The sequence below is a fragment of the Pleurodeles waltl genome, chromosome 1_2 (assembly GCF_031143425.1).
Source record: "Pleurodeles waltl isolate 20211129_DDA chromosome 1_2, aPleWal1.hap1.20221129, whole genome shotgun sequence".
NCBI classification, from domain to species: Eukaryota; Metazoa; Chordata; class Amphibia; order Caudata; family Salamandridae; genus Pleurodeles; species Pleurodeles waltl.
In genome coordinates this window covers 671,958,980-671,975,495 of record NC_090437.1, presented here as the reverse complement: position 1 = coordinate 671,975,495, position 16,516 = coordinate 671,958,980, and the positions used below count along the sequence as shown (strand labels likewise).

At 44.1% G+C, this 16,516-nt stretch overlaps 1 protein-coding gene across 1 annotated transcript in view; it reads right to left on the bottom strand.

The window, feature by feature from the left end:
- LSM6 (LSM6 homolog, U6 small nuclear RNA and mRNA degradation associated) overlaps positions 1–15,967 on the bottom strand; it is a 51,255-nt gene extending 35,288 nt beyond the window's left edge. The window contains exons 1-2 of the mRNA XM_069242616.1: positions 15,779–15,967; positions 13,201–13,301 (exon numbers count right to left, since the gene is read on the bottom strand). Of these exons, the coding sequence (XP_069098717.1) occupies positions 13,201–13,294 (94 nt within the window). The 5' untranslated portion in view covers positions 13,295–13,301; positions 15,779–15,967. The remainder of the gene's footprint in view (positions 1–13,200; positions 13,302–15,778) is intronic.
- Positions 15,968–16,516: the final 549 nt, after the last annotated feature.

The window sequence follows — 16,516 nt, the reverse complement described above, 5'->3', positions numbered from 1 at the left end:
GGAAGCATTTCGACTGTGAGACCGAGGTTGGTAAGTGAAACCGTGTGGCTGCTCTAGCGATAAGGTTACGAAAATCTCCTGTATCCTCTGTTGGAGGATCTGATGGACGAGGAGGTGGTGGTGATGGAGTAGGAGCTAAATAATCATCCCATTCATCGGTTGGATGTTGGGGTGTCGAAATCTCTCCTTCATCTTTTGAAGGAGGAGATGTCATCTGTGGGAGAGGCGACTATTTTAGACTGCAGTGTATGCGTGGGAGTTGCTGGAGGTGGATATAAACTCCTTGGTGTAGCAGTTGCGGAGGGAAGAGGCGGCTGCAATCCAGCGGCTATTGGGAACCAACTCTTATAATCCTGCAACATAGACTGCAAATCTTGAATCAGAAAGGCAGGCACTTGCACAATGTCTCTTGGCTTATGTGAAGGCTCATAATGTCTTTGAGGAGTATAATACAATTGATATTGTTGCTCGTACTCATCCTCATCTTCTTCCTCCTGATACTGGACATGCAACTGTGATGGGCTGTGCGCATCACCAAACGGCCCCTTATCTGACTCCTCCCAGTCTAGCAGATGACTAGGTGGTTACCTTACTTAGTGATGTATCTTGGGGTATAAACCGTAGACCTAGAAATCGCAGTAATTTTCACTGTAGTGTGAAGGTTGGGAGATCCAGAGGAAATGGAATCACGCTGTCTTGACATGCAGGAACTATTAGCATCATCAATGGTGCCGTTGATGGATTTGATATCAACAGTCTAGTCGACGGTGGTGTCGCTGACAGTGGCATAAGCAACAATGCTCTCGTCAACGATGGTGTCGACGACAGTGCCCCTGCCGTTGGTGTTCTCGTCGACGTTCCCTTCAACAACGAGGTCTTTTCTGGAGCCGCTTTCGTCGACGGCACCAACAACGGATGTGACTGATCTGTGATTGTAACTGAAGGAATCGGAGCCTTTATAAAACAGACGTCGACGAGACTGTGGAGATGGTAGCTGTGGAAGTCGTCGACGACGGTTGTGTTGTCATCAACTTGAATGTGAGAGAAACCTTTCTAGAAGTGCAAGGCTCTGATGAAGGAGAACGGCAACAGGACTCCTTTTTGCGCCGAGGAGAGGATGACTCAGATGAAATTGAGTTTTGAATGTTCTTGGCACCCTCCTTATGGTGTGTTTTGTATTTCTGGATTTCTCAGGTTGCCCCATGTCCGCAGATCTGGACCTTTTATGAGGTCTTTCTGAATCACTCTCCTCACCAGAAGTACAGGATTTCGCCTGTAACCAGGTCAACAGTCTTCTTTCTCTAAGGGTCTTCACAGAGAAGGTACGGCATATCTTACAATCTTTTTCCTGATGCACAGGATGTAAGCAATATAAACAGTCCTTATGAGGATCATCCACGTGCAGCCTCTTCTTGACAAATCAGACATTTTCTGAAGAAAATGTTGTCTTAAGAGGAAGAAAATGAGCAGGGCTCAGAGAGACTCCCTTCACACGACGTGCGGTAGAAAATCTGAGGGAGTGAACCTGTTCTAGAGGGTGCTGGAGCCTGACTGGTCGCAAGTCGAGTTTGGTTCTTTTTTTGCAAAAGGACATGGATGGGCTATATGTGTGATTTTGCTTTGATTATAGCCTATGGACATTTTTTTATTTACTGCTTTTTTCATATACCGTGGGACTCTCACTTCGATGACGGGGATGATTCAAGCATGCAAATTTATGAAAGATCCAATACTGGATAACTAATAATAATACACAAGGAGGAACGTTGGAAGTGAAACTAGCCTTGAGAAACTGAAATGAGAAAAGGGATTGCATAACGTTAAGGGATAAGAGAGAAACCAAGCACACAAGCTCCTTTAAAGAAGAAAAAGTGTCAACTGAAGAACAACTTAGTAGAAAAAGCACTAGCAAAGCCAACAGGTCTCCCCTATGTAAGTGCTATTGACTTTGCCAATGCATTTTAGCCATGGTGTACTCCAGCGTGTGTGCGGTTCAGCATGGCTAAAAGTTAGTGGTATGAACAAGAGCGGCATGGAGTGTCACAGAGTGGATTGGTGAAGAGTGCAGTAGTGTTGTGGAGTGGCACAGTGTTGTGTACTGGAGTGGCATAGAGTGGATTTGCGTAGAGTGGTGAACAGAGGAGTGGCGTAGAGCAAAGTGGACTGGTGTAGAGTCACACTGGCAAAGTGTTGTAGACTGCCGCAGCATAGCGTGCAGCTGCATACAAAGCAGCATTGGTGAATGCAGTGACGTAGGGTGTTGCATAGTAGAGTGCAGTGGAGTATAGTAGAGTGCAAAGGAGTGATGCAAAGTAGAGTGCTGTGGCGTAGTGCTGTGGCAGACGCAGTACTGCAGAGAAGAGTGGCATAGAGTGCAGTGTTGTAGAGTAGAGAGCAGTAGCATGGAATTGTATAGATTGCATTGCCATTAATTTGCAGAGCAGAGTGGCATAGAATGCAGCGGTGTTGAGTGCAGCGGCACAGAATTCAGTGTCACAGAGTGGCGTGGCGTGTATTACAGTGGTGCATTGTAGAATGCAGCGGTGCAGAGTAGAGTGGCATAGAGTGCAGTGTCGTACAGTATAGTGGTATAAGTGCAGTGGAATACAGTGGCAGAGTGGAGTGAAGCAGATTGAAGTGTTGCAGAGTAGAGCATCTTCGAGTGCAGTAATGTGGAGTGGCAGAGTGCATTGGCGTAGAGTGGCAGAGAGAGCAGTGGTGCAGAATACAATGACTTAGAGTCAAGTGGTGCCGAGTAAAGTGTTGCAGAGTGCAGTGGCATAGAGTAGATTGTTTCAGAGTAGAGTGCAGTAGTGTAGAGGATAATGGCGTAAAGTGTGTACAGTGCTCTGGCAGTGTGCAGTAGTTAGAGTTGTGTACAGTGTCACAGAGTAAAGTGCAGTGATGTGGAGTGTACTTGCTAAGAGGGCAGTGTTGCAGAGTGGCACAGAGTGGAGTGCCATTAAGTGGCAGAGAAAAGGCTTTGCTCCATGGGAGGGGCGAACTCACACTGGACAGCCTAAACAAACAGAAAGCCACAAAATGTGAGTTACAAACCACAAATCCAATGGTACTCAAACGGTGGAATGCATTCCTAGGGAAGCTTTCTGAATGTCCCCAAGAGGTCTTTAGCAAACCCGACAGCTACACTGTCAGGTAGGCTTCAACCTAAAAATGGGTAATAAAAACTAGAAGATGCTTGCAACATGCTTGAGCCACTGCAGAGATTATTGAAAATGATATGAAGGGAAGTGCAAGGAAATATGAGAGTAGAAGAAACAAGGTGTGGATACATTATGAATGGAGAAGAGAATGTGAAGCCAAAAACATCTTCAAGAGAATGTCTAAACTAAGGAGCAGAACAGATACATTCAAGAGGTGATAGAGCAAACAAAATGACTAAATTAGCTAAAAAGACTTATCTGACAGGCAAGCTCTGCAAGAGGCTTTACATGGAAAGGAAAAGTAAATTAAGTATAATATGACAAACCATAAAATAGAAGAGGAAAGAGGATATAGAACAGTACACTACAAAACCCTAGCACCGATATCAAACCAAAATTATTGTTATAAGAGAAAGTAAAGATGTTCTATGATAAAGACTTTAATTGGGAGAACGTAAAAAGCCTGGTCATTGGGCAAAGATGACATGTAAGGGTTTGGCTATGATACCAGTGCTTTCCTCAAGGGGTGGTGGAAGAGCAAGTCTTCTGTTTTGCACGTTGAGCCTCAGGTCTTCACCTGAGGTAACTCAGCCAAGAAGGCCAGACTCAAAGCCCTGAAGTTTTTCCTGACAACCTGTGCGTATTACATACAAATGAGGCCTTCGTATATGTTAAACGTGAATGCTCTAGCGTGTGTACGTGGGAAGTCAAAGGCCTATTGAAATATATGTAATATTTGGAACAGTCATAATAGCTAATAAAGTGTTAGTGCTAGCCATATTATTTCATTAAAAAAGCTGAGTCATGAGAAAAAAATTAGACCGCAGACTATACTCTAGGATGCAAAGAAACTGGTTTACTTCTATGGCAAAGCTGTAAATCCAACGCTCTGAAAAGAAAAAAATATTATGCATGCTTCATCTTGGCTGTGTCTAGGATGCAAGACAAGTTGGAGACCTGTTTGGAAAATTCTTCAAAACCTGTTGTATGTATGAGAGAAATAAGTTTCAAATGTTTTATAAAACATGAATACAACTGTGTACAAGAAGACTCACAAGCTGTTAAACAACAGTGGAAATTGCTGTCCAATAGTGACAAGTTATCATAGAGAAATACGTTGTCTGAGGGAGACAACAAAACTGCTAACCAGTGGACACTAGTCAGTGTTTTCAGGAGCGAACTCAAGCCACAGAGATGGGAAAAAAAAAAAAAAAAAAAAAAAAAAAAAAAAGGCCCCGTAAAAGTAGATACAGGCAAATCAATATGTCTACAAGATGACATGTGAAAGTATCGCAGTGGAGCAAAACTTTCTTTGCAGGAAGATGGCTGGAGTATCCAGAAGGGGAGACAAATCAAAAAGCACATAAGGGGACACATATAACAGCGTTGCTTAAGGAGAACACTGTTTGAAAGGGTGCCAACGTCAGCATTCCCAGAGAAGGATACAAAGGGACACAAACTAGTCTAAAAAAGTAGTAAATAAAAATAAAGGACTTAGCGCATGCAAGCTGTGATGAAGAAAAGTCTTCAATAACTGATGCTAGTGTTGGGCAAAGAGAGTGCTATTGCTCTTCTGGTCTAGTAAAAGCAAGTATGCATCAGTGAAATGAGGCAGAGGAATGCTTCATTAACAAGAGCCATTTCATCAAAACTGTGTCTCTTACTGTACTTACTAATGGGAATGTGGCAGTAAACCGACTCATCTCAGTGATAGATTAAGCATTAGATAAGCATAAGCCTAATGGATGTCCCAAAAGTTACATCTGGGTGTAGGGAAGAACACGAGGCTAGACTAGTGATTAGATGTCAACTGGCATATCAGTGGATCACATCTAGCCAGCTGGGGTGAGGTTCTAGTGCACTGTAGCCGTTTGTCTCCCAGTCATACTGGTGTGTGTGTGGTGTGCAGGGGTTGAGGGGGAGGGGGGGGATGAACTGCCTTACCAGGTGCTCCGATTGAGAGGTGAGGCGCAGCTATAAGCAGTCTTGTGCTCACCGTGTGTGCCCCATCACATGGCAGTTGTGAGACTTTGCTGGTGTGTTACGCCAGACAGTGAATGGCTGGTTCACACTGGAAACAGCAATCAATCCAGCAGGCAAATGGGTTGTCAGCACACGCATACTCAGTGTCAAGTTTAAGTACAGGAGAATACTAAAAGGTAGCATGTACTGCATACGTCTTTCATAGTTAAACACAATAGGATATTTGGTGAGGAAAATATTATAAGATTTGAGCTACAAGTGGAAAATAAACCGTCTGTCAGTGCGAGTACCTACAAGGTCTCTAGATGAGAAGTGGACAGTGTAACGTCCTCTCAAATTGCAGTGTGAAGGAGAAACAAATTGATGGCTGTAATACTCATAAATTTGAAAGAAGATTGGTGTATTGTTCAGGTATCAGTACTGTACATTAACAAAACAAATACTATGGTTTGAACTATCCTTACCAGTAAACCTCTTCTACGATAAACCATGACAGTTAAGATGCCAAGATGGAACGTTGTAACACTTACATTGTAGGTGGTGTTGTGTGGACCAGTGCTAGCATATGGTTATACTGTTTGACGTTTCACCAAAAGTTGGGTGGTGTTCGACCCGTCATCCTTGGAGTGATCTCCCCTAACTTTTGGCCTCTTCATCCCAGGTTGTTGCTGTGTGCTGGAGTCTGTTTTTGCTGTTTTACTTACTCTGTTCCCTTTACCACTGCTAACCAGTGCTCCCTATGTGAAATTGTATGTGTAATTGGCTTTTCCATAATTGGCATATTTGATTTACTATTAAGTTCTTTAGTAAAGTGCACTAGAGGTGCCCAGGGTCTGTAAATCAAATGCTACTAGTGGGCCTGCGGCACGGATTGTGCTACCCACGAGTAGCCCTGTAAACATGGCTCAGACCTGCCAATGCGGTGTCTGTGTGTGCAGTTTTTTTAAACTGCCAATTCGACTTGGCAAGTGTACCCACTTTCCAAGCCCAGACCTTCCTTTTTATACATGTAAGGCACCCCTAAGGTAGTCCATAGGTAGCCTCACGGGCAGGGTGCAGTGTATGTTAAAAGGTAGGACACGTGCTGGTGTGTTTTTACATGTCCTGACAGTGAAATACTGCCAAATTCGTTTTTTCACTGTTGCAAAGTCTATCTCTTTGATAGGTTAACGTGGGGGCTGCCTTTAAATATCCTTAAGTGCGGTTTCCCTTTGAGAGCAGATAGAAATCTGGAGTTTAGGGTCTCAGAACTCTCAATTGAAAAAATACATTTTCTAGTGAAGGAGGTTTATAAGATTGTTAGTTCTGTGACTCTGCCTGTTTGTGGATTCCTTGTCTGGGTCAGACTAACAGTGGGCTGTTTGTGCATCTCCACTAGACAGTGACAAAGGGCTCTGGGGTGTAGCCCGCATATCCTGATGAACCATGTGGGCTAGAGTGGAGGGAGGAGTGGTTACTTACAACTGAATGGGCTGTGCCTGCCCTCACGCAATGCAATCTCGAACCCCCTGGTGAGTGTTTGGGGCCAGGCCAAGGCATGATCCTGTAAACAACAGAGACTATTCTTTGAAGCTGGGCAACTTCAAAGGCAGAAAGGGGTATAAGTATTGGACCCAAAGCCCCAGACTTTAGATTACTTCTAGATTTACTTTTGGAATCAAGAGGAAGCTCTGCCAAGGAGAAGAGCTAAAGAGCTGCGGAGAAGTGCTGCCCCTGCCTGTGATTGTGCTTTGTTGGGCTATCCTGCAGTTGCTGCTTCTGCCTGAGGAAGGGGACAAAGACTGGACTTTGTGGTATATTCCTGCTTGAGAAGAATCTCCAAGGGCTTGGATTGAGCTTCCCCCCTGTTCTGAAGTCTCAGGGTCATCAAAGACTTCCTCTGCCAGCACCTGGACTCTCTGCTGAGACTCCTGCCCTGCCAAGTAGTACCTAATCCAGTCCCTGGGCCCTTGAAAGGAGAGGCTGGTGGAAAACCAAGAAGATCCAAGGAAACAGACTTCGGACGACTCAGACTTACACCGCTGCTGAATCCCGTGACACCGCCTGCAACTGAAACTGTGGTCCTTGCTGGAGTGCGACGACCCCGGAGGCTCTGTGGAAGTCGCTGCATCACATCGTGACTGCTAGACTCTGCCAGAAGTACGTGGATCTAACGCTTCGCCCCGTCGCCGCCTCACCTCTACAGCAAGTACCCGAAACCTCTTTGTGACGCCTCCATTGTGCAGCACAGGAACCGATGCTGCAATCTCTGACTGCACCGGCTTGTTTCCTCATTTTCACAGGGCACTGTACTTGGAGGTCCGTGTGATTCCATGACCAGCGCCAGTGACGTTGGATTGCTGAGACTCCGTCACGACTCTGTGATATCACCTAATCGAAGCATCTGTGTTTCTAAATGCTATATTGAAGTTTAATCTTTTAAAAATTCATAACTTTGCTTGTGTATGTTGGATTCTTTGCTTGTGCCAAGCTACAAACAGGGGAAGCAGGGGTTAACCGGGTTAGTTACTCCTTTGCCCTGACTAGAGTGAGGGTCCTTGCTTGGACAGGGGGCAACCTGACTGCCAAATACCCCATTTCTAATAGGTGGTATATGCTTTGCAGGCATCTTCTGGCTAGTTGCAGAGGAATGAATGGTTTCTACACACTAAGTTTATGCAGTAAGTTGGACCTAGGTATGTGCGCACACGTTTGTGAAAGAGTTTATGTCCTTCTGTACATTTTGTAACCATTCTTGAGTTGGTAATCATATTCTGTGCTATGCAATGTGCCAGTTTTTGTTTTATTTTGATCTTTCTTAGCTGAAATGAGAAACAAACGTCACAGTTCCGTTTTGCATTTTGTTTAAATGCTTTGCATGTGGCTGAACTGTATAGCATGGTCACTGTCAAATTTACCACTCATCATGAGGGCTCTGCCATTGGTATCCTTTTATGAAAAAAGGAAATGTTTTGTAGCTTTTTTTGTGTGCTGATACTATGATATGGGTCAGGATATTTCTGTCCTCCTGTGATGTGCTGGAAACATTGTCTCAAGAATGTACCTCTTTAGAAGGTTGCAGGACCTTAATGTAAAGTCTGAGCTGCTGTAGCTCTTGGTGAGATCGTGTACGGAGAACAAAGTTGTGATTTTTTAAATTGAGTTTGATGGCCCTTTGGGGGCTGGGTGGCGACTCATTGATGATGGTGAAGAGTTGGTTGGGATTGGTGTTGATTCAGCGTGTCATGGCATCCTTCTTTGTGGCTTTGATCTGGTGGTGGTAGTTGTTGAAGGCCGCTTTGACAATGGCACGGTAAGTGTTTCTACTGATCCACCACTTCCTTTTCAAGCTGCTTGCATAAACATTTCACTGTGTTGAGTTCAGAGGTGTACCAGCTGGGTTGTCCATTGGATCTGAGCGGTCTGGCCGGTTTGGTTGGAGCGGCTAGGTCAGCGGGTCCAGTGATCCAGGTTCTGAAATTCTTTACTGTCTGGAACAGGACTGAGGAGATGTTGGGTTGGATGGTGTTGAGGGCGTGTTTCCATTGGTGTTGAGTGAACTTGGTCCAGCTACATGATGGGGCGTTGTAGTTGTTGGGGGTGGTTCGGTGGGGTACGGTGACGATGAAATGTACGATGGAGTGGTCTGACCAAGTGAGCTCCAAGGTGTGGCTGTAGCTGATTCTGTTACTGGATGTGAAGATGGGGTCCAGTGTGTGCCCTGCCTTGTGCATGGGGGGCTGTGACCAGTTGTTTGCGGCCAGTGTACTCCATTTATTCATGGAGGTCTGCGGAGTTCGTGTCTGTAGGGTCATCCAGGTGGAAATTTAGATGACTGGGTTAGTAGGAGGGAGCCTGGCTACAGCGGCAGCAGAGGGGAGCTGGTAAATGACCTAAGGGCTGATGCGGATGCAATGTTTGCTTTCAGTTCCTTGAACTCACTCTCGCATTTCTCACACCACACTTACTTCTAATTCTCGAGCATGAGTTTGTGCATGTGTTTGGTTTTATTTGCAAAGAAATCAAAAGTAATGCTCTGCCAACCCCAAAAGCAACCTCAATTGGTCTTTATATGTTGGGGAAGGATTTTTTTCTATTGCAGAAAACTATTTTAACTTTGGAGCTATCCCATTGCCATTAATCCAGTCACCCAAATACTCCATCCCTTCCACTCTAAACTTTTACTTATCCTGGTTGTCAACCTACTTTCCTGCAGGATTAGCAACACAATTCCAAAAGTCATATCATGCTTAGTTAAATTTTTCCCAATTATCCTAAAAATGTGTCACATGGGGTATGATCCTCAACAAATAGAGCATGGTCCTCTGAAACACTGTGGCTGCCAAGGCTAACCAGGATGGCATCCTCTTGTACCGGCATGCCACCTCTAGCATATCAAAAGATCTTAATGGGCGCGAATCAGGGTGTAGCACAATCTGATGGTATGCCCAGGATAGGTCTAGAATGGAAAACACCTGGTCTCCCCTAAAGGTGCTTATCATCTCCCCTATGTTGGGCAGGGAAGCCTATCTACCCAGATTGCCCTACTCAAATCTTGTAAATCTACACAAATCCGTAGTTTGCCATTGCCTTTCTTAGCAACCAATACCAGAGCTAACCACTCTGGTGCTTCCATTTCCTCAATTACACCCTCACTACACAGCCTCTGCAGTTCTTGGTGCAGAGGCTCCCTCATGATGAGTGGGTCATTACATGACTTATGGAGTCACTCTGTCCTGCAAAATAATCTCATGCATGAACCCCTTTATGGTTCCTAAATAGTCAAACACTTCAGGATACTCTACAACGCACAGCACACTCACACCCACCACACATGCACCCAACTCTGCTCCCAAAACTTGATCTAGATGGTTGGGGACCAACTCAACACACAAGTCTCTTTGTCTGGGCCATTCCAGTAGAAAAGAACCATCCTTGGCGAAATAAAAACTTAGGATGCCACCACTACTTGCTGGAACTCTTAATGTGCTTAAGTAAAACCCAACATCTCAATGGGCTTACTACTGTACGTCACCAGGTCTACCTCAGTTTCGAGCTCAGGATTAGGAAATTTGCTTAAACAAAATTCCTTCTTTATAACAGTATATCTGGCTCCAGAGTTTGCCATCAGAGTCACACTCGCCAAGCCCACCTTGAAGGTGCGGAAGGACTGCCTTCAACACCCCTTCAGATTTGTTGAACTACCAAGATTACATCTTGGCATTCATTTAATCTTCCACCTCCACCACACTCACAGAGGCTTTAGTCTTCTTTACCCCCACCATCTTTCCCCGACACACCCTCGTAAAATGCCCCTTAATCTTACACTTCCTGCATATTTGTCCAGTAGCAGGAGAACATGCCCGTTGCTACATGACCTTTTAGACCACATTTACAACATGTTAACACTCTCTTGTGTCCTAGTCTTTTGGCTCCAATGTCGCCATCTTCCTTAGGTTTCCGTGTGACCCTATGGATCACCTCTATTTGGTCTTTGGAGGTCAGCTTCTTCAACCCTTCACCAGTAATTTCAGTTATCGTAATCAAATCGATGGTCAACTAAAGTGTTAACCTTTCCATATTTAACAACTCCTCTTGTACTTTCCTGTTGTTGACTTTCAGGACCAGTTGATCCAGCAACATTTAGTCCATTCACCAGGGAATTGACTTCCCTTTAGAAATTTGAACCACTCCACCTCTTCCTTTTTTTCTTCCAAAAAACTGCATCGAACTTCAGCACTGTAGTCTGGAATTAATTACTTTCCACATCTTCATCCTCATCCTCTAAAGAAGGAAGGAATTTCAACACTCTCCTTCCCTCTGCCCCCAAACAGTGCTTAACATGGTCAACTTCTTGGCTGCTGTGAAAATGTCACCCCCTATCGCCTGGACCTAGGCCTCAAAAACATCTTTCCAGCCCTCCTATGGCACGGATGGTCTTGGGGGTCTTTGCAAACTTTGGTGCTAAAAACGCCTTCAAGATGAGACGGGAAGGAAAGTGCTTACTTACACTGCAGGTCAATTAGTGGAGATAATGGATGGTTTAGACAAAACTCGAGCAAAACTTAAGCACCAATAAAAGCATCACAGCAAGTGCAATTTCATCTACTGTCTAATGAATCCACTGTTCTTATTAAGTACTCCAGGTCAATGTATGCGATCTTATTTGCATGCAGTTATCTTGCCAGTCTTCCTGACGTTGGATTGTGTGCCAGATACTTGCAACAAAGAGGCCGCTGTTGCCTAGCAACCAAAATCAAACATCAGACTTTGCGGCGGCTGACGACTTTTGTGTTGCCTAGCAACGGAGAGGAATATTTTTGCGTGCCGTCAGAGAGAGACAGTGGTTGACCCAATGTGCTGCACGTGCCCCGCCTTAGGATCAGAGGGCAGTGCGAGCATGGACTTCCTGCTTCGTTTCAAAACTTTCAATATACCTTGTTTGCCTTCACCTCCCCTGATTCGCCTTACTTTGGGAGTTGGGATGCTCTACAGAGATGTGCAAACACAAAGCAACAGCGAGCAGTACAGGCGCGATCCAAGATGAATATGTCGGAGGCTATGCAGGTCTTGCAACAGCTCTCCTCCTAGTCAGAGAACCACCCACATTGACAGTGAAAAGATACCAGTTGAGTCCTCTATGATTTTTTTGAGCAAGCTTACTTGTGACACACTGGGAGGGAGACTTCCTGCAAAATGACAACCGCAGTTGTGTTCCAGAATCTCCACACCCCAACCTTCCATAATTGAAAAAAATGCAACACAGAGTTATACACCTAGCCCTCTTATTGTTCAAGCATTGCATCACGATGACATGGAAAGTTTGTGTGGCACTTGATGCTGGACTTTGGCTACGCAACCTGCAGAAATGGGCTAGAGCGGAAACAGCTGTAATTCCTCTGCAAAAGGGTGGAAGCGGCCAGACTGGATTAATTTGGGATATATATACACACACACACTGCAATGGTAGAAGCATAGAACATTACACCATCCTAGATCATCAAGAATGTACTGTTCTTCTGTAGAGAGCCAGGATGGAGTGGAAGTCTTCTACACATGCAACAATATTACTAAAAAAGGAGCACACAGAATCAATACATAGATCCATCAAAACAAATGTAGTATTCCAATATCTGTCCATGCCTTTGGGTCTTACACAGCTTCACAGATGAGTAGCTTATTTGGCGACAGTGCATGTGTATAAGTTGAAAACCTTAAATGTTACTGACCCTAGAGAATGTGAGTGGAAGCCTTGTGGAAGTACTAACCACATCATGTGGTTTGTATATGAAATGTCTGCTCACCACTGGGCAGTCTGGTGTTATTGAGGTAATTATATACCACACAACTATTGTTTAGAAGTGAGCGCTTGCCCGCAAAGTTATACTTTTGTTATAAACCAATAGATACTTAAAAAAAGAAAACAAAAATAACTTAATGTGAGTGATAAAGCAACTTAAATAAATATAAGAGGGATGCATGGGCATTCTGTCATTTTAATAGTTAATTATTATGTTTGTAAAATGTCAAGAAACATTAAAAAAAACAATTCTACTGAAGAAAAATGTGTCCCAAGTCATTCTGTAGCATTAGGAAAGGTCAACAGTGCCAATTCCAACAACAGTGAATATAGTTCTGCGTCCCAGTATTCTTTTTAGCACAAAATGTAGAACCACATAAGAACTGGACTCAGTTTAATATTATCGATCATTTTCTCATTGTGATATCTTTTGTAGGCACTCTATTTTGTGGTACCTCCAGATTAGGTGATTCAAGCTATCAGAGTGAAATAGATGTGGTGGAGAACGAGCTACAGTCACTGATCTGAGGATGGAGTCTAAATGTCCACATCACACAATGTGTATGTGAACCTACACACAATGTAAATCAAAATAAACAAAGGATTATTTGACAAGAATGGGTTGCAATGCTCACTTGTTAGCACACAAATTGTAAGATAAACGACACAAACATAAAGGAGGAGAAAAAAAACTGACAGTATAGCTCTGTACCACATATGAATGTAATCTTTTTGCGCACTGAAAAAAAGGCACAACACATTTTAAAAACTTACCTCGATAATCTACTCCTGAGTTCAATTTTACCACCACTGGTCTTCCAATGATCTGCTTCAAGAAGTCACTTGGAGTTTGTTTCCGAAGACTCATTGTGTCACTTTTAAGAATAAAAGATACAATTTAAAAGCACACACAACTAAATACGAGAGTGATTACATATATGCTTTACACTAGCTGAAATTAACAATTCATCGAAATGACAACCACGAACATAAGTAGACGAAAATTAAGAACAAACACGCACCAGACTAACCACCCCCTTTTTGCTCAGATAAGATACAAATGAGTAATATATATCGTAGCCATTCCCAGACTCGGAGATGAGATTATTTGCCTAATGAGAAGAGACGCATGCACATTTATTGAGGTTACAGTAAACGCCTCTGTATTGTCCTTGCAGAGCCCCCACAATTCTACTCATCACTGGTAGGAGTGCTTCAATTCAGAGATACCATCAGATCATAGAACCCAGGTTGTTCATTTATTACCGTGGTTGCAGCTTGGACCCCAAAAAAAGTCTGTTTTTCAGACATGCTTCATCAACTTCAGAAAGTCCCCATCTGCACCCCACGGAGTAAAGATCTCCTGTCAATAGGGAATGGTGTTGAGCCTCTCCATACCATCAGTCACTTTCACAGCATGGTTCCTGGGAAGTTTACCTTACATATCCTTCTAGCTCTCGTCAGTGAACCTAGAGGCACTGGCTGCCGCTAACTAGTCCTTCAGAGCAACTCCCCTGGATAGACGTATTGGACAAAGGAAGAAAGCGAACTGGATTCCTAGCCAGGAACAGAAGAATATGGAAGGAAAGTAAAATACGTCTGTACCCAGAGTGGTCACTTGATATTTGTTCCACAAGGAAAGGCATACCAAAGTGACTGTCAAGTGAAAAACCCTGTGCCACATGCACTCTCCATAGGTGGTGAGCTATGGTTGAAGGGAACCATGAGGGCACTGTGGCATTATGGACATTTGAGAACTAGGTGTCCTAAAGATCATTCATTGTAATATGATGGAATTTGTGTTAGAAGAAGGTATCAATGTTAAGAAGTTCTTGGCCTGCGAGACCTAGGTGCATATATGACTATAGTTGAGTGGAAGTATCACAAACCTGAAGAGATTCTCCCTGGTGTCAAAAGCACATGCTTAGTATCATGTGTGGGTGACATGAAGTACCACATTGTCAGAGTGCAGGCAGGAGTCAATGTCAAGACAGGCGTGGTCGACATAGGGATAAGAGAAGAAAGCTGATGGACATCTCTTGAGCAATGATTTGATCGTACTTGATTTGGTACCAAGGGTCTACATCTCTTCGATCAGGTCAGCTATGTGGATCAGAGCACAGACTGCATAGATATCTCAGGAAGAGAAAGGGAAGAACATAGATAATCCAGGTATTCAAAAAAACAGAGAAGGGTATAAAGCAGATCAGCGCAGATTGAGAAGGCACAGGCCAAGACACCTGCCTTTCTTACTTCAAACGCAGATGGATGACGCACAAAAAGCAGGCGAAGTGTTGGTGTATTGGTCACTACCAGAGCTGCAGGAAAAGTCAGCAAGAGTGGTCAGAAAGCATTACGTTCGCTGGGAGGTTGTACTGCTGTAAAATGAGCCAATAAATCCTAAACCATGAGTTGGTAAAGGGCTAGTGGTTCCCCAAGTGCGGAGGAACTTCCTGTTGTTACTAGACAATGAAGTGCCTTTAACAAGACACCTGGGTGTTAAAGACCAGATGGGTGTTAAAAAGACCAGGTACTGGTTGGACTTTTTGTTCTACTGTTCGGGGATGTGTAGAGAGAGCAGTTCTGAAGGAAGCGCCCTGCTTGGGAATTAAGTGTTAAGTCAAAACGTTTCCAAGGCACCATTAGTGCCACTGCCATCAGTACGTGTGCCATTTGAGCGGATAGGCATTGATGTTGGGGCTGCACCCCTCGCCAGTCATCAGGAAACAACTACGTCTTGGCTATGGTGCATACATCTTATGGTTGGGGGAAATAATTGTTTCAACAACGTGGAAAATGTCTCTTTTTCTGTTGAAAAACAAAAGCAATCACACATGTCTCAACAGGAATAATAATGCCTGCTACTACAGCAAATGGTAGTCCGTCTTTCTAAATATGAGTGACAAGAGGATGGCAAAAAGCATCCGAAAGCTATTTTATTACCCTCTAGGTACAAAACGTCTTCAAAATAGTTTATTTTGAAATGGGACACAGACTTTGGTTGTTGTGGCTTGCAATGGCTTCTGGTCACCTGTACACAGATGCCTCCTAGTGGTACTTCAGTGTCTTGCACTGCTTAAATTAGTTCAGAAGTTTGGTCCTGTATTAGAGAAATTACATTTGTTCAAATGTCTACACACCACTCATAACACCTCATCACGGGAGAAAGTGACAGTAGCTGCTAAACTCATATTGTAAATTACGCAGACAACTCACTCTTGCACACCTATAAATGTTGGCCATTTATTTTCAGTTGAGACACAAATACTTAAGGACAACTGATTATTGGGACACCACAAAAGCAGCGGGAGCTGCAAACCAGACCCTTTTTGACGGTGAAAGTTACACTCACCTTATTAGAAGCTGCGCGATAGGGACGGAGGTTGAAAGAGCTGCAAAAGAGCGGTTTGAAACAGGGAGATAGGCCTCGGCGCAAAGGCTGCAGCATACGCTGGAAGTAGAATGCCGACCTCGGTGAGAGTTGCAGAGCTAAGCGCAGAGCGGAGGGAAAGCCAGAGAATGGCGCAGGAGATGACGTTGTACAGTCCGGGTGGCTCTCGATGGGAGAAAGCGCCACGGAAGCTGCGGAGGGCGGAGTTCAATCATCCTAAAGCCCGCCACGCCACCGAGGAACTTTTCACCGATGATCCTGTAGCTGCAGCTCGCACTGTTTCATTGGCCGACGAGGTGCCCTAGGCTGGCGCAGTTAAAAGAGATTAAAGTGGTGGCCAGACATTAAACTGTCAATACAGAAGTCTGTGTCAGAGGTACTTTATGTGTACTCTTCGGGACGGACCAAGCCAGTAGATCCGGCTTTCAAATAGAAAACCATATAAAGTCAGGTATCTACAAATGGTATGAGGAAGTCAGTAAAGCGCGCTCAGGTCGTGGGACGGACATTTAAAGATGCATACTGTAGTTATAAGAAAAATAATGAGAGATACAGTATCAAATGTAACAAAGTGACTGAGTGTACTTTTCAGCTGAATAGCCCCTTATGCGTTCCAATGGAAGCACTTCTGGAAGGTAGACTGATTCACCAAATAGCCAATAATATAAAGGTAGCAAGTGATACTCTAGGTCAGTGGTT